The 27,252-nt window shown below is 39.3% G+C and overlaps 1 protein-coding gene across 2 annotated transcripts in view; it reads right to left on the bottom strand.

Annotated features, from left to right (window-relative positions):
- TAFA1 (TAFA chemokine like family member 1) overlaps positions 1–27,252 on the bottom strand; it is a 233,831-nt gene that overhangs the window by 188,111 nt on the left and 18,468 nt on the right. The window contains exon 1 of one of the 2 annotated variants that reach the window (XM_032985784.2): positions 24,793–24,874. The exons of the other annotated variant lie outside the window; for it this stretch is intronic. Within the exon in view, the coding sequence (XP_032841675.2) occupies positions 24,793–24,871 (79 nt within the window). The 5' untranslated portion in view covers positions 24,872–24,874. Of the gene's footprint in view, positions 1–24,792; positions 24,875–27,252 lie in introns of those variants that run through there. 2 annotated transcript variants of the gene reach the window in all.

The following is a 27,252-nucleotide window of genomic DNA, read 5'->3' as shown; positions in this document are numbered from 1 at the left end:
TCTGAGGTAATGTTTGTAACTAGGTAAATTGTCCTAGCTGGACTTTGGAATTGTGTCACCATCCAGTACTGTGTCCAGCCATACAGAATTCACCACTTCAGAGTATTCTCTGTACTTCCTAAATGTCCATATAAATGCACCATATAATTTATATACTACACAAACTGGGATCTACTTTTAAGAAATAACTAGATGAAGAAAACAATGTGGGTCCATCACACACCAAAATATATGCACAAACTCACACCTCAGTAGTTTTAGCATTTCTTCCTACACTTGATAAGATGGATAAAGAAATAGATGTAGGAAGAACAAAGTGAACAAAGCACAAGTAAATCTTTCTTCGATAACGAACACAAACACACATTGTTTTGGCAGAGGTGTCTCTAAATTTAGTTTGGGTTTGTTTTGTATATTGATTTTGTAATTCCTCTACAATTCTCTATCCTAAGGTAGACAGCAAAAGTTACTTTTTAAGAGAGATTTAAATGAATTAACAGAGTTGCTGGGGAAACAGAGTTATCATGTAGCACAACAGCAAGCACTTGCAAAAGCAAAGGCAGGATAACGTAGATCAGCAGCTTTCACTGTGCCATAAAATAAAAAACACAGACAAACCTCCTCAGAGCTGAACTAAACTACCCCCACAAAAAATGACTCCAGCCTCCCAGGGGAACAAGACATAACCACACCAAACGTCTTAAGTGCCTATTCATGTAAAAGGATGACATACCAGCGCTGTGTAAATCCTGCTCACCTGCTTGCTTCTCATTTACCAGGTGATTTACTGTAGCAAATTGCAGTGTGACTACCTGATCTCTCCACAACAATGGGTGTTTAAAACCCCTATGCCAGGCTGGGGTCAGTTTTATCACTCATGTCAGACACCCAGCCTAATTCAGGTGCATCCCACATCCTCCCCGAAGCATTCATTTGCCTCCTTTCACCATATGAATGCTTTATGCACCACAAACTAATTACTCTGCTGTGTATCTGCCTCTTCCTAGCCCTCTAAAACACCCAGAAATGCAAAGAGAGGGCAAAGAAACTCATTTCAAAGCTCTGACAAATGAAAATTACTCTTGTTTTCGGCTTCCACATCACCATCGGTGATTTCCAGGCAGGAAACCTCCCAAATTCAGACCCCATAAACTCAAATTCTGAGCTGAAAGGCATCCCAAGTGCGCGACTTCTTTTATAGCACCAGTATTAAATTGATTGCTCTTCCTAATATACCTGTAATTCTTGCAATCCATGCTCCAGACACGCTTGTTTGGAGTGATTAGACTGTGAGAAGCACTTCTGCCCCAGTCCTGATGGATGTACAGGAAAGGATGTATTTGACTGAGCTACATAAACTTATTTTGTGACCATCTTCAGCAGAGGTGATCCAGAATATATCCTAGGAACAGAACGGTTGAATAACATGTCACTTTTCCATTGCAATTTTTCCAGAAACTATTCCTTTTATTGAAACAAAATTTCCAGAAGCTTCTAACCCCAGATGTTTACTGCTCCATTTTTTTAAACTAAATATTCTGAAGGTCTAGCAGCAGATTTTACTGCTTTTTAGATAACAGATTATTTAAGAAGTTGTATTGTTAGTGTGCATACACTTAGTGAGAAAGCATTTGTGTGGTATTTGCTTTGTGTAGAGAAAAAGGGTAGATGTTAATTTATGCTGCCAGTTATGAGGAAAAAACAAATTTAGCTAAACTCATAATTTGACTGACTAGAAGCAAATTAGTAGGAGGTTAAGATGCCATCTTTTGATATTACCTTCTAGCAAGGAAAAAACCTCAGAAAAGGCAGGTTTCCAACAAGAGACTTCAAACACTGATTTCAGAAGCTGATGTATTTCTAAACAGCACTGTCAGGACGAGGGTTTTTAATGCAAGTGCACATAATTTGTATTATTCTCAGAGAACTGAGTGATTAATTGCACAGGAGTGAAAGTCATTCAGCTTTAGAGTGTCTGGCTCTTAGAGAGCCCTGTTCTCCTGAGGTGCCTTTCTGCACCTGGGGCAGAGCACAGCTTTCACACCAGCAACACAGGGCAGCAACAAAAGTACATAACCAGGAGCAGATGGGGCAGAGCTGAAATTCGTGCTATGCCTTCCCCACATCAGCTAGAATAATGCCGGGAAATGCACAGCTACCAGGATGGCATCTTTCCCAGGGCCTGTGACATACCTTCAGTGATACAGGTAGTGTTTCTTCACACAGATATTTTTGTCTGTTCCTAAGGAGACATACTTCTGAGAAAGAGAGTGTGCGTGGCTTATGTGCGCTCTGTTTGCACTGCATATCAGAGAGGAAACAGTGAAAAGAACAGGACTTGCTTGGGGAGCAGAGCAGTGGCAAGGCTGAGAAGGGATCTAGAAGCTGGCCTCAAGCCCTTTTAGAAAGGTTCCGTTTTCAAAAAAAAACCCAGATTTAAATTCGTCTGTCATGCATAAAGCATCTTTAATTTGGAAAGAATCCTCCCCCCTCCCAGGTCTCTGCCTGTCCTCGTTAGAGGCTGCGTGCCTCCACAAAGATACCTTCCCTCAACATCTCTTTGAAGCAAGACTGGGGCTGTGTGTGAGAGAACATAAAAGAGCAGTTAGAGGTGAGCATACAGGGAGGGAACTTCTTCATGAAAAGGTAACACAAGCATCATTTGTGAAAGACCAGTGCTTATTCAGATTTACTGAAAAGGGTTAATTCTACAACCATTCCCTATTTTGAGTGGAGCTAGGATACAGATACTATGCTTATTTTCAACTAAAAAGATATGCAAGAAAAAACACAAACAAAACAAAACAAAACCCAGTCCTTTGCACAATGGGAAGTTTTCACTCCCATTGCATAACCTATGAAGTGAATTGAGATTTATCAGGCACAAAAAAGAAAACTACTGCAATGCAGCACATCACTGGCTGATGTACAGTGCCCATGTCAAAGCAACCTCCATGCGTGTTATAGCCGTGGTACAGAAAACCACCAACAGCCACCAAGATGAACCACCAAATTTATTTTCCAATTCCTGCTGTGTTGCTTGAGTCAAATCTGACCGCTATGCAGCCAAAGGCTTTTTAACCAGTCATTTCTACTGGGCCATCCTCTTTGTTGAAATACATTGCACAGCCTGGCTAGTAAGCACTTAAAAAAATCCTCAGACACCCCAAAACAATACCTATCAGATTTTTCTGGGAAGTGACTTGCATTACCAAGCATGAATGCATTGGAAGTTTAGTTTAACTTCAAGCTGAAGCAGAAATCAAGAGACAACCCTAACTATTTTGTTTTTCAGTACACAGCACTAATTTGCTACACTGCTCCCAGGTATTTTTTTCCCATCCTCTCTCAGACACAAAAAAACCCCAAAACAAAACACAACAACAACAAAAAAAAACCACACAAAGAAACAAACAAACAAACAAACAAAAAAAAACAACAACAAAAAAAAAAAAAAAACAAAACCAAAAACAAACAAACCATAATAAAATATTTTAAATTATATTGAGGGGACAGATTGTCTCACCCGTAAGTAACAACAGGGAAAATATTTGAAGATATCCATGTCATGGCTTTCCTTTTCAGGAGACAGGGTTTTTCTTCTTCGTATTGTTTCTCATTTTCAATATCAGTGGCCTTCCTCGAAGCCCTGCTTCTTTCTTTGACTAGATAGTAGGGATATTTCCAGGTGTAATACTTTACAGCAATTTAATTTAATTTCAGTTCTTATGTCCCTGCCTCCAGGGTTCTATGTCATCTTTTCACTTCTCTGTGAGTTGGTTTAATTTATTTTGCTTTTCTTTCCACTATGATTTTTAGCTCTGCCAGCCACATCCTATCTCCCTTTCCCAGTCTTGCCATACCCTATGCCTACCTAAGAGCATACCTGTCTGGGCAGTGTAGATGGGCCTGAGCTCTTCTGTTGTGTCCCAGCTCTCATCTGGAAGCCATATAGCCAGAGCTAATAGCAGCCACTATAGGAATTATTAAACCAAAGGTAATTTAGTCTTAACACTGAACTGGCATGTATCTGTGCAGGTGGACATATGGACAGGATATACGCAGAGTTTCTTGTTCCCACACTATGAGAGCACCTCAAAACATTTCAGGCTTTTATCTTTACAGCATCTTGCAACAGCAAGAGCTGGAGGCAGTCCCACTGACAAAGGAGAAACTCAAGGGGAGACACTGTGAGTGATCCCACACCCCTGTTGTTGAGAAGTCTGGGGGGAGGACTAAAACACAGTCAAAATAGATGACCTGTATATCCACAATTTATCACTAAGCTGGATATGATCTCTCAATTGGCTAGAGTACTTGTCAAGGAAATAGCCAAAATCTTGAATCTGATCAGTGCTCAGCAAGGTATGTATGAATTGAGTCTATCCAACCCAAATAAAGTTTACACAGTAGCATGATGAATGCATGCTTGCTAGCACATTTTAATTTCTGCCACTAGTCACATTCATTCATCAGTTATTTTTCTTGCCACCAAACATTTTCAACATGCAGAATAACCCAAATTTCTGAAATTAATGTGGAGTGAAACAAATCCTACAAGAGTAATGTACTTTATATTCAACACACTAGTGCCAATTACAGCCAGTTCATTTGATGTTTGTTTGAAAATTTCCGAAGTGTTTAGTTTTGACAAGAGACATTTCAAAGAGAAGTTGTGTTTTATTAAGCTGTACCCTTTAAGCACAGGAATCACTACAACATAAAAGAAACATCATTTCCACTACAAGCACTGGACTGTAAATTGCATTTAACTCTGAATCCAAAGTGAGAAGAAACTATGTAAGGACAAATCACTTACTAGCTTTAAAGTAACTTTTTCCACCTGCATTATTTTTATATTAACATGACTGGGGAAATGTTGCTGTTACCTAAATTTACATCCTACACTCTGACATGGTCTGTGAATGAATGCTCTCAGTTTACCTTCAATTAGCAGACATCTTCATTAACCCAACAATCTTCAAAGGTCATCTGAATGGCAGCTCTCTTTTATTGCAGTGATATTTGGTCAGATTCCAATACAAGTTTGTGCAATGGATTGCTATTCTCAACTGGGCTTTTGGTCCCAATTATTTAAGAGTAACAGTACATGCCATATGTATATACAGTGCTCACAATTAAAAATTTAGTATTTCCTCCAACAGTTACAGTTATTTGAGATACCATTTATTTGTGCATATGCCTGAATTAGTAAATAACTGTGGTGAGAAAGCAGCATGTGTAAACAAATTCTGAAATGTTTATGGTGACCACTGTATCTGTGCAATATTATTTTGTGGTATAAATATTTAATAAGCGCTCATTGGGCACGTATCCGTTGCAGACAGTGAACTCCCTAGGAACTTACGAAGGTTACTCTAAAGAAATATCTGCAAACTTCTTAGAGTACCTTAATCCATACTACTACAAGCAACATACTTTAATAGGAAAAAAAAATTTAGACTGTGGTAAATTTCTGTTGCTTCAACCTGGCCTAATTTAGTACTAGGGGTACATCCACACCCATCTGAAAGACTTCAGAAAACGATTTTGCACCTCCCATACACCAGTGGTTTATTTTAGGGTTGGTAACATACAATTCTTTGGGGATTTGATGGAATGGCTTCTCATTCTGGGAAAGAGGGAGCCCGTTCCCATCTGTTAACCCGTCAGGGCCACTGAATACTGCACCACAGCCCTCCGATAGATACAAGAGTGAACCCAGAAGCAACCAATCTCACACCCCTGGTCACCCTGATTCCACCCACTGTTCACACTGACAGAGATACCAGACAACTTTACCAGGGTAGCTTGATTTAAATATATCAGGTAAGGTAAAAGAGGCTGAGACTATCTGGCATTATTCCAGAAAAATTAACTTTGTGAACAGACTGAAGAGAAGGTAGCCAAAGACGTGCATTGTAATACCATGCATTAATTGGTTTTGCAAATTATGCAAGAGTATTATTTTGTATACACGACTAATACTCACAGAAATATTTCTACATCAGATAAAGAGGTAGATCTACCTATTAAATTTACATATACATCTATTTTGGTTTATATCCATACTCAGGTATCATATTATCAACATGTTACTATAATTGAAACAAAGATTAGAATCACCAATATAAACTAAAATAAGTCTTTAAGCAAATGCTTACAAAAGCTCTATCAATCTTTGTTGTTCCATTCTGACTAATGACTTTGAAGTCAGACAACTGTGGCTCTGTATCTAACAGGCACGAAGGGGATAGCTGCTAGATTTCTAGCACGTAAAAGTACAAAGGCACTAAATGACCACAATTTGAAAGCATGTAAAAGCTTTCATGAGATTTTTAATTCCAGATAGTAGGCATTGAAAGCTGCTGTTATTAACAATTTATCATTATTAAAGGTCTCTTCATCCCTGAATGAGCAAGTAGCACTGACAGTTGTACATATCTATCAAAAGACAACAAGCCCATCGATCTTGCAAGTCTCCAAAGGAAAAAAAGAATAACACCTCATGATTGGCGGGAAAAATTTCAGTGTATTTAAAAAAAAAAAAAGTAAAAAAAAAATCAAAAGCCTTCCAAAGAGAAAACAACTCAGAAATTTAACTCAAAACACTACCACAAAACCAGAATGTTTTGGGCAGGGCTTGGAAAGATTTAGGAAAGAGCCACAACTCAAGGGCCAGATTAACAATAGCAAAACATTTACTAATAGGGAGACATTCAGGGAGATTTTTGGTAGCATCTTTCTGCATCTTTAGGTATCTGTAGCTGTGGCCCTGCTTCCAATCTCCACAGAAGACCAAATAGCTAAGCAGGCACTGTAAAACAACTGCAGGGATGAGATTATCACCTCAGTGCCATGATTTTTAGTCCCTCTCTGTGGGTCTTTGCTTCTAAAATTTGCCCTAACATACTTACGTCACCTTTTGAGGAGTCCTGTAAAGCACTGAAAATAACATGTAAGATGCTCAGCATTTTCAGCTCCCAGGGGACAATAAAGATAATCATCCCTTCATAAGAAATATATTGCACCTTGCAGAGCATGGTTCTTCATCATTTAACTGATAACCACATTGTGAGAGACTCAGCTAAAAGCTGGTAGGATGGTCCTTTCGACCTCCTCTTCCCTGTGGAATAGATCTAAGAATAAATAATACGCTAGCCAAGATACGTTTTTACTGTTCTCACAAAACATGTAGCCAATCATTCATTTCTCTCCTGATACAGTAAATCCAGTCAAAAGCATGATCTCTCTGGAAATGGACAGAATTAGGAATTTCCTTCAGCCTCAAACTAAAGGACTGTCTCCTTTGAAAAAAACATGGAGTTGTTTTCAAGGGTTTGTTTTGCATCTTGTGATTCAGACTTCATGTAATTCTGATTCAAGCCTTGTACCAAAACAGGTATCCAATAGTAACTAAGTAGTGCCATTTGCACAACACAAATATTTCATACAGTTCTTAAAGCCACAATTGCCAAACTGGAAAATGCATGCGAACATCAGAGAATCCCACCTTTTAGACAGTAAATGTAGTTTGGGATTTAGGGGGTATCTTGTTAAGGAGACCCTTCTCATTCTTCAGGCTGTAGATAGAATTCACAACAGCCCTACAGGTGGGATAGTGTTCAGTCACATTAAATTTTAACCTCTGTGTTTCTGATCAGAACATAAAGCTGTTGTTTCCATATCATTTAAAATATGAAGCTCTGAAAGGCAGCAGAGGTGTCTGCTCTACCAACAAGTCTCCATTGTACACTTCTTGTTTTTGGGGTGATAGAGTTTTTAGATCAACTGCTCCTTTTTTTTTTTTTTTTTTTTTTTTTAAATTAACCTGAGAGATTAAAATAATATGGGGATATCAGTCACACACTTGAAGATTCCTAGGGACCTGAAATGAAAGCTGCCACTGTCACCATCAGTTCTCCATAGAGCAACATAATAGCATCATTTCAGTTATTCTTACAGCTCCAAAGAACAAAATTAAGGTCAATGGTTCAAAAAAACCTAATGGAAAAGGTGGAAATCAGGATGAAAGATCAATACAAAATTGAGTTGAGAAGACTGTCTTGGATACAAAGCAAATGTTAGTAAATATCATCCAGTATTTGCTTATGAATAGGTTTAATACATTATGCATGCATTTGCCATGATAGTATTACACCCTAAAAAGCTGCATACCTTGCAGAAAGCTTGGGCATAGGATACAGAGAAGAACTGAAAGCTAAGCAGATTAATCTTTTATATTGGATAATCTGAGATTAAGCGATGCTGGAAACAAGGTAAACACATTGCAAACTAATCCGAAAAGAATTTGTCCATACTACTGAAATTTCATTCTGTTCTTCAACAGCAACAATCTGGTTTCTGGTGATGACCAGAGCTGAGTCTGTGTAGATGTTAGCAAAGTAGCAAATGAGAAGAGTCGGAAATTTGGTGTTAGGAATTTTTTCCTCCACATTATCATTCCAATGGTACTTTCCTAGGACTTGAGAAAACCAGCTGAAGGAAAATAAGGAAAGGTTGAGGACTTTTTCAAGATGATATATTAGCATAGGACTTTCCCTGAGGGTCAGCACTCCCTCTCCCAGAGCAGCAATTAGGTGCTGCTTGGGGGAACAAGGGAGCCTCCCCCACTTTGTGCCAGTCTATCCCCTCATCCTTCCCCAGCACCTCCAGCCCTGCACTGGGGACATTCAAGCAGACAAACATACTTTTAAAATTAGTTTCCTGCTCATTAACTAGGTGCCCATAGCTCTAATTTTGAAGGACATGGTGAAAAGTTCCACACCGGCCTGTTTCTCCCATGATTTGGCAAGGGTTGTCCATGGACCCCTCAAATCTCTCTCCAAACTGAGGGACCCCAGCACAGACCCTCCATTTGGTGCTGTGCCTGGAGGCACACTGCTTGTCAAAACAGACTGGTCATCTTCAACCAATTATTGTCAATCTCAAAAATATGCACATTAATAATTCATCTAATCTATTTAGGTTGACATCTACCACCTACTTCTCTAGTATATAAAGACTTGATTGTGTCTTGGATTTCAGATCATCATGAAAGGGCTTTAGGAAAGAATAGCTCTTCCTTCCTTTTCTCCCACAATAGAGGCTGATTGAGAAAGAGCTAGCAATAATAAAAAGTATGTTTAGCTCCAGTCTTCTGCAGTTTCTGGTAAGGACCTGAGTGTCATGAAGGGCCTTTTCCCTCTTATGACATGTTGTTTGTTTGTAGGGTCTTGGATCCAAGTGATGGTCTTTGTCAAAAAAATTTTTTTTTTTCTACATATTCTATTGCCTTGAATACAAACGTCAACAAAGATATAATGGAATATAGTGTCTTCCAATTAGGTATTTTTAAAAATGAATTTTAGGGTTAAAATAAATATTAAAATAATTTTAAATATTTTTGTCTTAGTTTGGGCTGAAATAGAGTTAATATTCCTTTTCAGGGACTAGAGGAGTGCTGTGTTTTGGATTTAGCTTTGGGTTTGGTATGGGAAACATGCTGATAGCACACTGATGTTTTCAGCTGCTACCGAGACTTCAAGGACTCTCCGACTCTCCATGTCCTGCCCGTGCGCAAGGGCACAGGGAGGGAGCACGGCCAGAGCACCTGACCCTAACTGAACAATGAAATATTCCATATCATGGAACGTCATGCTCACTGTATAGAGGAGGGGTGGTTGGGAAGGAGCTCTCTCGTTTCCGGGATTGCGATTGCAGGATCTCGGTATCTCGGGGTCACTGGCTGGGCATGGGCTGGGTATTGGTCGGCGGGTGGTGAGCAATTACGCTGTACATTGCCTGTTTATATATTTCTTTTTGTTTTCCCCCCATCATCGTTATTGTTCTCGTTTTATTGCCATTATTAAACTGTTCTTATCTCAGCCTGCGAGTCTCCCTTCACCCTTCTAATCCCCTCCCCCATTCCCAGGTGGGGAGGGGGAAGGGAGGGTGATTAGCTGCGGGGGTTGGTTGCTGATCAGGCCCAAACCACAACAATTTTACAATTTACAGGGTTCTTATTATTCTCACACTTCCGAACATAATGGTAGTAACATCCTGCACTACTTTTCTATTGACATACCTTAGAATATGATTTTTGTACAAGTGTCAAACTTGCCCTTCATTGAATCTCAAAGCAGGCACTTTACTTTAGATAGTGTACTGTGATTTGATCAATGCAAGGCAATGTGATTTTCAAAGCAGCACGAAAGAAGATACAACATGAAAGAAGAGTTGAAATATCGAACCACCATTCACTTGTAAAAAAAATACTGCAAAATTAATAAATAGAATATTAAAAAATGGGAAAACAAAAGCACTTTCAAATTAAAAATGAAAATCCCGTATTTTAACCAGTCCGAGTCCTGATATCCTGTTGGAAGGAGTGGCTGCAGATACTCACGCCCCATCCATGGAGGGGAAGAGCCCAGAGCCAGCTGGGACGCCACGTGAGCCCGAGCCACAGCATCTCCCAGCCTGGGGCATCCCCCCTTGCCTGCTCCTTCCCAGGCCATGCCCTGGAGTACAGTTGGCTTCCCGGTGCTAACATACCGACCGATACAAGCCTTGTCTCCTCTTGGCTGCTCACAACATCGAGCACAACTGATCGTAGCTACACAAGGTAAAAAGAAAAGGCAAACTGGCAATGCAGCGTATTCCAAAGGTGCTGGCAGTTCTGAAAAGAGTGGCGCAGCAGTAAATGAAATTTTTCCCATTCCCTCTTCTGCTGTAGTAATGCACCATTTGCAGGCATTGCTGAGAGGATCGTGGGAGGTCATCAGACTGGAACTTGTTATGAATGCTGCAAATGGAACACCACCAAACACGTTGTAACAGCGAAAAAGAAGTGAGCAAGAACGTTTCAGTTGGTGATGAGGTAAAACGAGACATTTATCTAGTACTTGCAGTGTGACCTGCACTTTGCTTGCAGGAACAAAAGGGATCCTGAACTGGAAAATAAAACTGAATGACCGTTTTGGTCCTATCCCCTCTAGCTAGATACTGTAGAGAACGGAAAAGCATTGCAAGGAGGGAGAATAAATCCTAAAACATGTTACCTGCTGTGTAGGAAATGTAATATCAATAATTATTGAGCTATTGATAAACAGGAGTCACCCCAACGATGAAAAAATTAGATGACACTTTGCATGTTGTAAACATTTTGTCAAATGGGAATGCTCAGTCTGATGATACTTAGGGAATAAAGAAAGAGTCAAGATAAATATGCTTCCTGCCTACAGTGCCTTAGGTCTGCACTGCTGCTAAGGGGTAGAAGACAGAAACACCCCACATGCTCTGGAGAAGACACAGATGTTGTCTGCTCCTCCTCTCCTGGCAAGGAGCAGGGAAACCAAGGTAAGGTCACCTCCCAGGCCCAAGCAGAGCACTTGGCAACAAATCACATTGAGGAAATAGCAGTGGGACTGATTATATAGGGCTCAGACCTTGTCTGGGAGAATCTAATTCCACATATCCTAGTCTAATCAGGATTTGTGGCTTACAGTAATCTTCAAATCTTTTATTGGTCATAAGCATAATTTTGTTTAAAAACATTAAAATATGACTGCTGCCAGAGAACGAATAATATCTTTTCTTGGGTATTATGCAACACTAAAATGCCAAAAAGAAAAAAATCCCAAACAAAGAAAAAACCCAAACTCCACTTTTTAGCAAATAGAAACTCGTAAAAAGAAATTAGTCCTGTCCTGCCAAAAGTAGGACATGAACTGGACCTCCCTGTTACCATAAGGACAACCTTCTGGTTAGAAGGTTACCTAATGCATTTAGTGTATTCACTGAGATATTAAGGCATACTTAAAATTCCTGTTTGCAGCACACAATACTACAGCATTGTTCTTTCTTCCACGTGGCCCGGAATTACATTGTAAATTATGGTCAACCTTTTTCTCTGCTACCAAAATTAATTATCTGATAAACAGAGTTAATACACATGGCTGCTCTGCAACAATCTGCTTGATGGAATTTGTGTTTGGGGCACAGCAGATGGCCTTGCCAAGACGCAGATGCTATAAAGATTTTGATTGTGACTGGACAACTCACTGTGAAGCAATCCCTCTGCATCCATTACGAGCTGATGGGCTCTCCGACACTTGCACTGGGTCTATGGACAGACAACCTCACACCTCCAAACCAAGCAGCAAACTGATAGTTCAGCCCTAAATGTAAATACCAGCTCCAAAGGCCAAAATATCGCCTTCCAACATCAATATAGCTGAATATATCAGAAAGAAGCGTACATGTGCATCAGTGCACAGCCACTTTCACTTGATAGTGGCCTGGCATGCCAGCAGCTGCTTCCATGAGCTCCAGATGCTTTGGATGGGAGAAGACAAAGAAGAGTCAAGCTAACATCAAACTGAAAAACGGGCAGTTTTTTACCCACCAAATTAGTATCTGAGGAAAAAGCAACATTGATCAATGAGCTAGAGAGTAGCCCAAAATAAAGTGTCTGAATTATCATGAGTTTATGCAGCATCTCAAATCATGTCAACTAATTGATGCTGAAAACACCCTCTGGTGGGCTCTTCCCACTTCAAAAGAGAAATGAGAAGCGAAAAGGTAAACTGACTCAGAGTAACAGAGTTCAATGCTAAAGACAGACAGAATTCGAGTAGTACAGTCTCTATTCTCAGCAAGAAAAGCTTATCCCATAATGAATTCACTGCTAACTCAACAAAAAAGGCACTTTCTCTCCCTCAGTTTAACCTTTGCTGTGACTGCAATGGTCTGTGCAAATGGAGATATTCAGAACAAAGCATGAGTTTGAGTGGAGAAAATAAAACAACCTTGTGATTTTTCAGTTCATTCAGCCAGACACAAGACAAAAATTCCACAGCTTGTTCCTCCACCACTGCCAGGGAACTGAGCTGTGCCCTGTAAAAAATATCCCAAATTTTTACCCATTTAAATGCTGCTCCCTTTCTGTTCTTTCCCTGAGCAACTACGTCCACACATTACAACCTGAAGTCATTCTTTGGGAAGCTGAAAATGCAAATGCAACCTCAAAGCAGCAAACTCAAAAAGAAGGATAAGTAAAAATGCCATCCAAGCACTAACCACGCTGCATGGTCTGAAGTCCGGGCACATAGCAGCATCGCCTGATGACTGACACTTGACAGCCGGACAGATCCCTTATCTGCAAGGAGGAAATGAACAGTGCCCTCAATAACTTGAGGTGTCTTTTTCAGCATATGACAGTGTCAATTTAGCAGTTTGTTATGGCAAATCTAGCAACATTTAATTGCATTTAGACAGCCAAATTGGAAGAGCAGTTCCTTCCTTACTGCACTGACCAGCATTTCTTAGAGAAAGCAGTTAATCACTCACTGATTATTTGCAAACGGTTTTTGCTTCAAACAACTGAAAGAAATAAAGCCTTTTCTGAAGCAGTTAAGGTGTGGTTTTATCTGCAGATCTAAGGGAGCTAGGATATAACAAATTATAGAGACAAGAGATGGTTGTTCATTATGTAAAAAAAAAAAATAATAATTGTGTCAACGTGCTCAACCCCCAAACTCTGGAATAAAAAAAGCTGAGTAACTTATATGGATCAGAGACTGTTTAATTCAAACTAACCATATAAGCCAAGAGTTAATTATTTATGATTCATTTCAGTCAGTAGGCCAAGCTAGAGTCACCCTTCAGAAGTTCAAAGCAAAGAATCTAAAGGATACAAAAGTGAGAGAACACTACATTTGGAGGATGTAGGACCACTGGAGACAAGAAACTGCTCTTACTGCAACACAGCCAGGAGCCTGACTGACAGTTCTGCCATCCCTAGATCCATGGGTGATGTTCAACATCTCAAACTTCTCATCTTTTATCATAGATCAAAGACATTCAAGATGTTTTCTTTTGAATTCAAAAGAAACTAATCTATAAACGTGAGCCACCAGCTTTCAGTGTCACTCTGTTGTATGAATCAGATTGATTCAATTACACATTGCAACACAAGCCTGAAAAAATATGCATTTATCCAAAACGTAGCATCTGGAAAGGGAACGCCATGGGCCTTTGGAACACTAGCAGCATCGACATGCTCCTGTATCCAGGGAACCCTGGAGTTCAGGATGGCCCATCCCAGGTATTTCTTATCACAGGAGCTACTTCTTGGGAAACACTAAAACATCATTTAAGTCTGTAAATCACAAAGGTTCAGAGACTTGCAAATTCAAGATCCCAAGATGACCTTGGGATTTCAAGAAAACAGAAATTCAAAAGCATTCTTTTGGAGAAACAGTACCAAACCTGTAGTTTTAGAAGAGACTCAAAGATTTTCTGAAATCAGAGTCTCAGTCCTGTTATTAGTTGAGCACATACAATATAGTGCTATATTTTGAATTAAAAGAGGTCCTATACTAGAAACCTTCTATTGTTTTCTATGAAGTTGGGGAGGGGTTGAATTATGCACATCGGGTTTTTGGGAGGGCTGAAAGGCCACCTATAGTTGAAGTGAATGACATGAAGTTTTGTGTTATTACTTTTCTCCAGCTGTGTGATAGAGGACAAATGCCATGCTGTCACCTGCGTAATATGGACACACATAACATGTCACAGTGAATCAAAAGCCTTATAGGACACCTTTTTTCAGGATCAAATGTGTTTGAGTATCTAACGTATAAAGAAAAATGTAAACAGGCACAAACTGCTAGATTTCTGAAGGGCTTTTCATTCATTTCTCCCAGCATTATGGGCATCAATGCCAGAACATTAGGAAAAAAAAAAAATAACAAAGGAAAAATAGTTAAACAAGAAAGACAGCTTCAAAGGGATGATATGCTTTAGACTCAGCTGTAAAATATATCACTGTTGGCAGATCAACATTACCAATTTCTATCTGCACTCCCATCTCTGGACAAAGGAAACTCTTCTAACAGTTACCCTTACAAGAAATTCAAAGGTATGACACTACTAACTGTCAGATCCTTACAATATCAAAGCAATAATGGTTAATTATACGGTGAGTTACACCCAGTAATTACTAAGGCCTCTCCCAGCAAGGCAGTGGGAGAATGACTGCACACAGTTTCTCAGCATTTCAGTACTTATTTGATAGTTGAGATGAATGCTATGTAATGCCACCATTCAGATACAAACCTAACCATTCCCCTTTTATCCAAACCTCCACGTATTTTTGCACTGTGTTTTTCATTTGGTGGGATAGAAAACAGACTCTCCAACCTGAACAGCCACAATTCCTCACAGTCACAGTTCTGAGAAATTCACTCTTAATTTGAAGAAGTTCGGGCACGTTGAACTGTTAAGATATATATTCATAACCTCAGAACAGATAATATGTAAACCCAAATATTTTTACCACTCTGGGTTGAAATACAAATGTTATGGGTAATTTATAAATAGATAAGTACTGAAGTTTTTATAAAAAGATAGCCACAAAGCTCAAACCTTAGACATTGACCTTATATGTTGGAGAAGAGCTGTCTGACAATCTATGAAACAGATTTTTCAGATACATGTTTCTGCATTGCGCCTGCGTCTGAGACTAGTGCCAAGCAGCCATGTGCAACAAAATTGAGTTCTGAGCTCTTTCCAAGAAAAGCACACACAACTGGAGTACAAAAGCAAATACAAAATGTCGGAGTTCAACTGGTGCTCGAGAAATACCAGTCCTTTGTCCCTGAACAGCATATCTGCTGTGTCCCCCTCCTTTTTGGAAGCTCATAGGGAAATACCATATGTCAAGCAGGATTTATTACAGACTCTATATATATGATTAAGTTCCTTCTCAGCTTCAGGCAAGACAAAATTAATTTGACTTTAAAACAAAGCAAATGTTATTCTAATATGTGCATGTTTTCTGCTCTTTCCTTAGAGAGCAAACCATGTGTTTTGCAAGCAGTTGAGATTCCTTCTGAAACTGATAGGCATTTTGGCTGATTAATCACTAAGGATTTATTGCTTAGTGAGCAAATGATAATATATTATCTAAAAGAAATGGAGCAAGTGGTGTCTGTAGAGATGTGTCTGATGACCAAACAATGAAGATGAGACTTATATTACCACAAATGGATTGCTATAGCTTTAAGTGGTATGATTTGCATAGGAATACAATCAGAAAAAAATACTCTGTTTTCATTTATTATTTTTTTTTAAGGTTAATTAAGCTTATTGTTTCAGTCCAAGGAGACACATCTGTATTCAAATTTGGGGTAAGCAGTACTCAGAAATAAAAATGCTTGAAAAAACATGGCAAGAATGGTCAGTACTTAGTCACTTCAAATTGAAGGAACTAACTTACTGGATTTTTGTACTGCATTGATCATGTAACCCTAATTAAAACCTTGAGTTATATGAGTTAAGCAGTTTATTATTTAAGTGTTAATTATATACTTATCTTACACACATTTACTGAACTCTTCAGGCTCTTTTCTTTTTCCTGTGGATCTAAAGAAACTATTTTTTCCTGAAGAGTAAGCTCTCTGTTTTAGCCACATTTTGCCATCCATTTAAGATGAGAAACTCTAAGTAGGTGCTCAGACCTCCGTATCCTGCGAAGAGGCAGCCCGTCTCCCCAGGAAAGTTGAGGATGAGGAGCTGGCTCCTGCTGAGGGTGCTGGAAGGTTGGTCCCACTGCGGCAGCAATAAGTACAAGGATGTTTTGCATCATTAAAAAGGGGAAAACATGAAACACAGAGAGAATGCAGCAACAGCGGCTAAGGACCAAGCCGATATCTCTGCCTGTCACTGTGCTGTGCTCTGTGCTGATATGGGCCTGCTTAGAGCTAACCTGCAGGTCTGTTCATAATGCTGTATTACACAGAATGGGTATTACCCTTCCGTACTATCACCTTACAAATAAACAAGAACAGAAGAACAGCACAGGGGTTTTGCACTTGTTTCTGGTTTCAACCTGCTTGAAGCTGAAGTCCAGTGGGGTATTACAGAAGAATCCAAACTACCGCAAACCCTCATAGCCCAGCTGGTCATGTCAGGACATGTATTCATTTACTTTTAAGTAGACCTGAAAAAAAATTGAAGTGTCTACAGTCATTCTTACTACAGTAGTTTTACTAATAACAAATAATTTTCATGATAAAAATTACATAATAGTCTCAACAGTAACACAACACTTTTCAGGTATAAAACTATAAGGGAAATAAACGTTCTCTACTAATTTAATGGGCTTTCTTGGACAAGTTATGTTTCAATGAAATATTAATTCTTGATCATTTGTCATGTGTTAATTAGCAGAATAAGCTGTAGGAAGTCTAGATTACCATGCAAATGTTAATTAGGTCATAATTTATGTTAAGCATTTCTAAGTATAGGAGCACCAGAATCTCAGCTAGCAGCAGCTGAACTTTACAAAAAAATTTGCATTTGCAACAGCTATTTTTCCACTTAAATTTGTTACTATATTTTAATAAATACCAAAGAATCTGTATCTAATTGTCCAAAGTCTCTTTTCCCCTTCCTACCCAGAGTCACACCTCAGCTAAAGGTTTGTCTCTGGCCAGGTGCGATAGGAAGTTGGGAGCAGATGGTGAGGTCGCCTTCCCATGCAACAACCCACAGGTGCCATAGGAGGCCTGGGAAAGAGATAATGACTTTAATTTATATCAGAGCCAACATACACTGCCCTGAGAAGGCAGGGATGCTGGCTCATCGGCATGGTGTTGGAGCACACCTCACATATAGCCAAGAGCAGCAGCAACATTCCTAAAGTCATCTCTTGTTTTTAAAAGAGGTGACTCACTGTGGCGCTTCCCTAGGGAGAGGAATAAGGTAGCTGAGAGACAGGGGAATCTTTTTCAGCATTTGTCCCGCTGCCCCCCTCAGGAGTGGGGACATGGGGGAAAAAAAAAAAAAAATACAGGATACTGGTTTCCAAATCTGTGAAGCAAGAGCATCCTCCAGCCTCAAGCTCCTCCTCAGAGGGCTTCACATTTTTTGCCATTTACAGGCACAGTTCCTGGCTGTGTTTTTTGTCAACTGATGGAGAAGCAGGACCTGCATCTAGCCCAAGGCACACATGGCAATACAGGGAGCATTCAGGCCTGCTGTTGCTCACTGGCGCATTACCTGAAAATACCCATATATTGCATCCAGTTTGAGGCAGAGAAGCTGGCCCTGCTTCGGTATTTTATGTGGAACAACTACAGAAATAAACAGCTGCAATGACACACTGTAGTGGGATGAAGATAAATTTATTTTGCTATTTCCACACTCCCACAATTTTTACACCTCCCCACACAAATCTGCCCAAGCTGCTTCCACTTTGTTGGTATTATCAAAAGAAGAAAAATAGCATTGGGGCTCTGAAGGGAATACCGGCATTAACTCCCCCTTCTTCACTTCAAAGGCCAACATTAATTGTTATTTTCATTTGTTGGACTGCATTTCAATTGATTTTTTTCAGTTGTTTTGGTGAGTTTTTTTTTTTTTTAAAAAAAAGGGAAAAAAATCATTATACAAGAGTTAACAAAACAGATGCAATTCCCCTTGAAGTCATAACAGTCAGCTGTACCTTCTCCAAGATACTTCTAAAGTAAACAATGTCAGGTTGGAAAAAAATGATAGTTCAGCCAATAATGTCAGACAATTTGGGAGCTAGAAAAATAATAGCTTAAAAAAAATGGTAGAGAAAATATAGTTAAATCATCCTAAAACCAGTAAAACTTAAGATCCCCAACCTAAAAAAGAGAAAGTGGGAAAAACAGGCGAGAGAAATAACAGCAAAAGGATCAAAGGGAATCAAGAGCACTAAACAGATTTAAACACTTTTTTCCAGTAAGAACAAATAAAGGGGAGGGACACAGGGAAGTATATAAAATAGCAGATGACATGGAAAGACAAAACTGTTATTTACTATTCTTCATAATGCCAACTAGTGAAAAACATTAAAAGACATCACAGATCAAATTGATTTAGATGGGCAATTTTTAAAGCGGTATAATTACTACATGGCACACTTACTAGTATTTTACTCCAGTAAATCTATACACTTTTAAGCACAGTAATTACTTAGTTCTAGGTCACTACACAGGCTGGAACTATGCTTCCAGAGGTGTAGAAAAGCTAGAGAAGGGGAAGCAGGACCCCATACCCTAGTGCTGAAAAGGAAATAATTTATTGTGTGGCTTCTGAATCCAACACCAGGTCGCTCATGCAAAGCACTGGCTGGCAGAAGGGTCTGAAACCCAGAACCTGCCTGCTCTACACCAGACCTAAGTCACTTAGCTGTTTAGTAAGCAGTCCTCAGTGAATGAGGGATGCTTTGTGAGCACACTGTATAAACTAGTAGCTAGGCTACTGAAGTAGTGAGCACCCGTGCATGTTTAAAAATGCTAGCTTCTCCTTTCTGGGGAGTTGTGTTTCATAAGTATTACCGATGACATTATATGTACTACTGACTGGAGCAAATCAAACCCCTCAACTCTGAGGGAATTCTCTGTTCCACGTTTATTTCCTATAAAACAGAACACGGTTATTAGTAGCTATTATTTCAGTGGAGATGAGCACACTATCTTGCCCTCTTTTTGGCATATCACATTTAAATCACCATGTATACTATGACAGTGTTGATCTCATAGCACCTCAAGCCAAAATAGCTTTCTTTCACACTGTCTATATATTTTTCAGGGCAGAGCTGCAATCAATACAAGCAAAGGAGTCTGAGGAACCCAAGAGAAACAAGAATAGTTTTTGTGGAATTGATATCTCCATGCATCCATTAGCTCTGCTCAGTAATTAGGAAATTAAAAGTGTCTGATTGCTCCCCTCGACTGGAGGTCACCCTTGAGGGCTTAACATTGGGTTTAGATGCTAATCAAGTGTTTGCTGACTGCTGCCAGGGCACAGGCTACAAACACTAGCAGAAATCCTATTCTAAGTCTGACTTATTATAAACAAATGCATGCACTTCTCTATAGGGGATATTTTCAAGAGTACCTAAGCTTCATGTTTATCACCACAGTTTGTAAGGCAATGGCCTGGCTATACACATATACTTCACTTTAATAACATCTTCCTTCTTTCAGAGCAGTACAGTTTGGTTCAGATTAATAAACCAGGGGCTCTCCATCTCATGCATACTCACATGCGTAAGTGATTCAATCAATATTAAATTTTAGATACACCTTTTAATAATTGTTGTTGATAATCAGTTTATTAACAAAATCTGAGAAACACATAGCACAAACTCATGTGTGTAATTAAGGTAATACTGATAAACATTAAAATATTGAATTTTGGTCTTATAAGCATCTAAACTGACTTTATAGTTTAAAACAAGTTTACACTCAACACCCAAGTGCAAAAGGTAGATTTGCAACCAACACATGTGCGATGCTGGAGCAACAGAAAATCTAGCCCAGCTAGAGAAGCAAGATACCAAATGAACACAGCAATCTGTTCAAGATAATATGTCCTGATGCAGCTATGTTGGTGCTGGAGCTAGTACAGGCTCCAACTAGGACATCTTTGTTTCCCTTTGCATTGTGTGGCTACATCTAGAATCTTATTTTTATGAGGAGGGGATATTCAGAGGATTAAGATCCATTGAAATGAAATCCTTATGCAACTGAATGTTTTAAACTAGATGCCTGAAAAATGATGGCTGAATTTCACAATAAGTACAAACCTGCATTTAGGTACCTAAACCAGTATGTCCCAGGAGGTGCCTTTCTAGATCAGACATGGTCACCTGAGCTCAAGAATAATTTATCTATTATCTTAAGTACAGATATTTGAAGACAGATTATATAAAGGAAGTATTTCTGGAGTTATAGAAAAGTTATAGGATATTAGACCAATTGCTACATCTAATCTAGTATCCCAACATCAGCTAACACTAAAGCAGCTTGGTACTTTGAAACAGTACATAAATTACTATGTGAATGAACATTAAAATCTGCACAATGCAAGATACACACAAAAGCACGTACAACACAAACAGGAAATAAATCTGCTAGGAATTGACCAAAAAGGCTATGCTAAAAAATATGAAAACAAGTAGTTTACAATTCATACAATAGCAAAGTGGATACCAGGACAGAGGAAAGACGAGGTACAGGCTAAGGACAGTCTTTGCCATATCGTTTCAGATAAACGCTATCATAGTGTAACAAAATTCACAAAGAACAGACAAATGAAAGCAGAAATAATCAGGGCATGAGACAGGAGCCTTAACAAGACTTCTAACTGCACATATAAACTTGAATTGTTGTATCTTAGTTGGCTCATGCAGCATGATTCAGAGGTGGCCAGGATGACACAAAATGAAGAGCTGAAGATGACACTCCTGTTACAGTCAGAATGGAGTTATTCACAATGGGCATGCTGAAAACTAAGATTTGACACAACGATGAGTCCTGCTTTAGCCATGGTAAGAGAAGAATTTTGTTCTAGCTATATTGCCTCAAACTTAAAAGCCAGATGCCATCAGGGAGACAGGCACAGATTTTAGTGCAGGCATGACTAGGATTTGCACTAGAAACATGAAGTTAAGAGGTGAATAGTAAGCTTATACTGCTACAATGAGGGTTATAAGCTTGAAAAGCATATTCAAATATATCTACAGATGTTTTTTATTAATCATCTAAGTCTCTAATCTGTGTTTTGAATCCCAGCATATTGTTGATTTGTGATTAGAATAACACATTGCAAAGTAGTTCTGTAGCTTTGGCCTCCTCTTTTTAAAGACTGTGTAGTCAAAACAGAAGAAAGATTCAGCAAACACTTCTTCGTCATATACAGACCTAGTTATGTACTGCTCACTCTTGTGGACTTGAACAAGAGTTGTCATGACAAATTTTCTAGCTCAGTGGAAGAGATTAATTTTGCAGTGGTTAAGATCAAGTGCCTTAATTAACCATTTGCTCCTTTCTCTGATGGATCACTTAGCTCATCTGAAGTCCCTCACATGATCCATCAATAAATCTCATTTTGTAAAAGGTTCTAAAAGTTCTTTTTTATATAACCCTGGAACACAGTTATATACTGTCCCAAATCTTTTGGACAATGCTTGTAAAATGTCATATAATCTGTGTGGTCTTACTTGGTGCCTACGTTCTGCTGGTACAGTAACACTACGATGAAAACTCAACTGAGAGCCAACTGCCTATTTTGGAAAGATTTCTTCCTTCTCTATGAGAGTAGCAACTTCTTCCATCGCTTTTTCCTTGCCAGTTTTGGAGTCTGAGTTCCAATGTTTGCACCACCTCATCATTCAATGAGCTTTCGGAAACACTGACACCCTCATGGTTTAGCTTGCTCTCCCGCACACTTCCCTGCAGCCAATCTCAGCTGATCGAGTCTGCCTCGTTCTATGTGGCCATGCTACGAGAGCTTGGGCAGATCTGACATCATCTGCTGTATCTAGTATTTTCATACTGAATGTGAAAGCTCTGAGCGTTGCATCTTAAATAAGCAGAAAAAACTCCAAGAAACACTAATAATTGTATTCTTAAAAAAAAACAAACAAACAAAAACAACAAAAAACAACCAACACAGAAAAAAAAATTATGCAAAGGATAGCCAAACGCACTCATATTGGTGCCAAAATATCAAGAAATTTAAAGGTGACAATATTTCACTTCAGAAATTTCAAGTAAACTGTGATATCTGAGTAATTAGATTTATTATTCAAATTTTCAATACATGTTCCAGGTACATATTTTTCCTCAGAGTCCCAAGCAAATCTGAACCGATTTGAAAGGATGTAGCTTCATTAGCAGGTGATTTACTATAGCAGAATGTATACTAGATCCATCAGTAAAAGTAAATTAATTTAACCAAAAATATTTTAGGAAGAAGCAATCTGAGTTATCAGGTGCTAGCAATCAAAAGAGATTAATACAGTGATATTTGTAACCTTTACCCATAAATAACTGTCAAGAAAACTTCTCTCTCTTGTGAAAATTAAGAATTAAAGGGAGTCTTGGAAATTGTAATTCGTATTAATTTAGCTGATTGTACACTTTAATAAATAAAACTGTTTCAGACTTTAAGGGAAACAGACAGCTACATATACCAATTACCAAATTTTTAAAAGACCTGGAGATAAGTAATTAGAGGAACCGGGGCAACAAAGGGATTCCAGATAAAGAAGTCAGTGGCTCAGCAGACAGGAGCCAAGCAATCATGTGAAAGAGTACGTGAGACATCAGGGGAGGAGCAGATCCTCTCCTCTGCTACACTCTGCTTGCCAGCCATACAAGCAGCAGGGATCAGCTCAGCTTAATTGAATTAAGCACAATGACTATAGCTAATTGGGGCTTCTTTTTGAGGAAATCTTTTTGTAATCTGATAACATGTATTCTGTACAGTGGAAACTTTGAGGAGGAGAGCCACTCAGCAGCAATTTTGATGGGAAAGCGCTGCTCAGGAACAAGGCAAGTTTCGGTGTAAGGGACAGATACACCAGAGCAGCCTTATCAAGCACCCTTTCTTGGACCATAAGCAACAAACAAGAACTCAACTCCCATAATTCAGGCCAGGACATAACTGCATTTCCCATGCTCAACTTCACCACACCACCACCAGCCAACCTAGAGGCCCTTCAACAACAGACGGGTCCTTATCTTGTTCCCTTCTCCATCAAAACCTCTGAAAGACTTGTTTCATCTTGCTTTGAAGTAGATATTTTTAATGAACTGTTTACCAGTCAAGTCTAATTGTGAAGTGTATCTACTGCAACTTGAAAAATCACTCAGAACTGCTACATAGATGGGAAATGACTGCAAGCCAAAAGTTGCAAGGGTGAATAAATGAAAAAGTCCTTTTAAAAAGGGCTCCTGATGTCAGTGAATCTGCAATTCCTCCTTCTTTATAATGTGTGTCCTTGTTCATGATGAAATTGCTTAGTATTTACCAGTCAAAACCAGTTTTGCTTTCTATTCAAATGGCCAAAGACCTGTCTGGACTGCAATTATGAACCAGTGTCATAATGACACAAAAATGTCATGTTACAGTTGTAACAAAAGCAAAACCTAAGGGATTGCAGGGTTTTAATATTTCAATAAGGTTAAAGCAGGAGTGTTAAATTATTTAAGTTCTGGAATAAGATATAAGCACTAGAGCAATATTGCATCCATACTCATGTATTTTTTCATGTGTAGAGGTGATATCTATGTGATAAATTGCAGGAGTGGGAGGTAAATTAATTTACTATGCACTTTGATCACAATACCCTCTCCTGGCCTACTAATCCATTTCCCAGCAGACTTGCTCTAACATCCCAAATCACGGAAGGCTTTCAATACTGCCATTAAGAACAATGTTTCATAGTCTATCTCTTTTTCTCCTCATAGGCATGGAAGTTTCCCTCCTTTAAGAAAAATAAATATAAAACACATTATAGAAAAGCATACCGATGAAACCTTTATATCCTCCACTCCTCCATATTACATAACTACATAAGAGAATTAAAAAGGGAAAACATCTTTAAATACTGACAGCTGGGTGAGATGCTGTGATGTCTGCACGTTTCTGGTGGCAGGGGAAAAATGAATAAAGAACAGATATATAGTTCTCCAACTATGATGATTTAATATTGCCAATAAAGAAACAATACATGTCTATATATAATTTCTGGAAAAGCACTAATTCTTAAACCTCATCTACAAACGCGCTCACAATTTGACATTTTAAGGCTATATAGACTATTACGCGACAAAAGTGCTAATTAATACATCTATCGCTGTTAGAAGTGTGATGAAACCAAAATGTTTGGCAGGCTTATTGTAAAGAAAACCTGTTACTACCCCAGATCCCCACTCACTGCTGTCTACCAGATCTTTGTACCTGCTCTCAGAAGGCAGCTGCGGCACAGGGCGGCCAGGCAGCCACCGGCCCGGGGAAGCACCAGGGAGGACACCAGCATCCCCTCGCTGCTGGGCTCCGGCCGTAACACGCCGGTGCTGCCAGGCTGGAGGCTCCCGAAGGGGAGGATTTTTACCCCTCTGCCCTTCAGGCTGGCAAACAGCTGTAAATCCAGATTATGATCTATCACAAAGCTGAACAAACTATAAGCTCTCAGGTGTTATTTAACAGAAGATCACCAGGTGGATTGATGTGATGGATTGGAAGCTTTTGACTCTTACCACACAAAATCCCATGAAAGAAATCCATATGAGTGTGGGGAATATAAGGCAGGAAATTAGTTGGTTTTCAGTGAAGATATGGATGTGTATACATCACAAGCACTACCTTCCACCAATTTACCATGGCTTTATTTACAGCATGAATTGCAATTTACCCAAATATTAAATATTGACAGAAACAGTAATGACACTTTGGTCATTTTCTGCACTTGAGTCTGTATGTATACTGTAGAATTTCTTACAGGAATCAATTCAAAATATAATAAGAAAAATGTTTCTAAAGAAAAGCAAGATAATTGATATTGTTCCCAGGTTTTGTACATTTAACCTTTACAATTTTAAGTACTTCATTTAGAAAACACAATCCTTGTGAGCACTGAGGTCTGCCTAACTCTGGCCAGCAGAGCATAGAAGGTAAATGTTAAAAAAAAAAAAAAAAATATATAACAAATATTAGAAGGGGCTATCTTCTTGGGTTTGGGCGTGGGTGTAGGCAGACAACAAAACAAATAGTGAAAAAGCAGGGAATTTGGTAAGTGTTTCCAATCCACGGAGTGATATTCCTGAAGGTTTTCACTGACAGGAAGAACAAAAGAAAGCCACAAGTGTGTATAAGCTAAAGAGAATGACAGAAGCCCTGTGCCCACAATAGAACCTCTTCTTCCCCCAGGTCAGCGGGGGCTTTGCCTTGTGGGGGCAGGAGACACAGCCAACGTCCCCTCCACGGGGACCACAGCTCACCAGCACCAGTTCAAGCCTGACAGCCCTGTGCCTCGAGGCGAGGTGAAACAACCGGCCTGGGGGCACATGGACAAGAAACACAGAAAATTAGCGTGTGCTGAGCTTCCAGCATTGCTGCCACAACTGTTGCTGCTGCCCTAGTCAGGGCGGCTACTGACACAACTTGCTTCTGCAGCTGCAAACAGGTATCTTCACTACCAGAGGGGCAGCTGAATAAATTCTCTCTGTGTGGGGAAAACAATGTCTAAAGAAGGCAGAAACATTAATTTCCCCTGGGCAATGCAATGTAGGGATTTTCTGCTGCCCCTTACAATGCTACTCGCGCTGCTACTTTGGCTTGTGACAAGCCATGGTCCTGGGGGAAGCATCTCGTTCCAGACTGGCACTTGTGCAATGAGGAAAGATGCTCTCAGCAACAGCAAAACTCAAAACATTTCAGTCTTCATCAAGACCCAGCAGAAATACAGCCAAACTCCAAACCCTTGCCACTATTTGAATAACTGACTGCAAGGTCTGGTCAGCTGATAGGAAACATTTAGCACTTAATTATCCACGAGAATGTCTAAAACCTTGCTGCTTTGAACATCCCCACTATGGGTTATTTTGAGAAGACAAGAAATGAAGAGCCAAGGAAAATGTTCTGTGAAGCACATGAGTGCAGAATCCAGCTCTGTACACTAAAAATGTGTCTCTGCACTACAAGATGAAGTAACATATAAAGTCTTGTATGTGAATAGGCCTGCACCACTGGAAACAAAAAGATTAGACATGTCTAGCCACATACATATCCACACATTCTCATTTGGGAGATGACACACTGCCACCTTTCCTCTTCTTCAAGGAGTAATGAAAGGAAATATATGAAGTAATAGCAGCCATAAATAAGGAGGCTTTGAAGCAGAACAAAATTAAGCCTCCTTTTCTTACAACATCTTTCCAAAACTTCCCATTATATTAGAGGGAGATGCTTCAGACAAAAGAGGGTGTCCAAAGCTGGGCGAATTACTTGCTGAGAAATAGTTATATTACAGATGTCAAAGTATTCAGAGCACCAGAGCAAGATGGAAATTCATCCCTTTCCTGTTACGAGAGGGTGATTTTTGTTCTTCTGACATCTAGATGACATAGTAAAAGCAGTGAGAAGAGAGATGGGCAGACAGTAATATAATCTAGCATAAAGCCTCATGGCTTTATGTTAAAAATAAATTTAAAAAATCAACACCTTTGCCTCATGGCTAAGTGTCCTGAAAATGTTAAACAGGTTTTATATGGGATGGCACCATTATCTTCTACAGACACAATTCACAAGATATTTCTCAAAACTACATCACAAATAAAGTACTTGCTCATTTACAGTATTCGGTAGCTGCCTCCATAATTTATAGGCACCATCCTATGTAAATCGTTTTAAAAAAATGAC

The sequence above is a fragment of the Tyto alba genome, unplaced genomic scaffold (genome assembly GCF_018691265.1).
Source record: "Tyto alba isolate M040663 unplaced genomic scaffold, T.alba_DEE_v4.0 Super-Scaffold_3, whole genome shotgun sequence".
Taxonomy (NCBI): domain Eukaryota; kingdom Metazoa; phylum Chordata; class Aves; order Strigiformes; family Tytonidae; genus Tyto; species Tyto alba.
The sequence above is the reverse complement of the archived record's forward strand: the minus strand, read 5'-3'. Positions and strand labels throughout refer to the sequence as shown.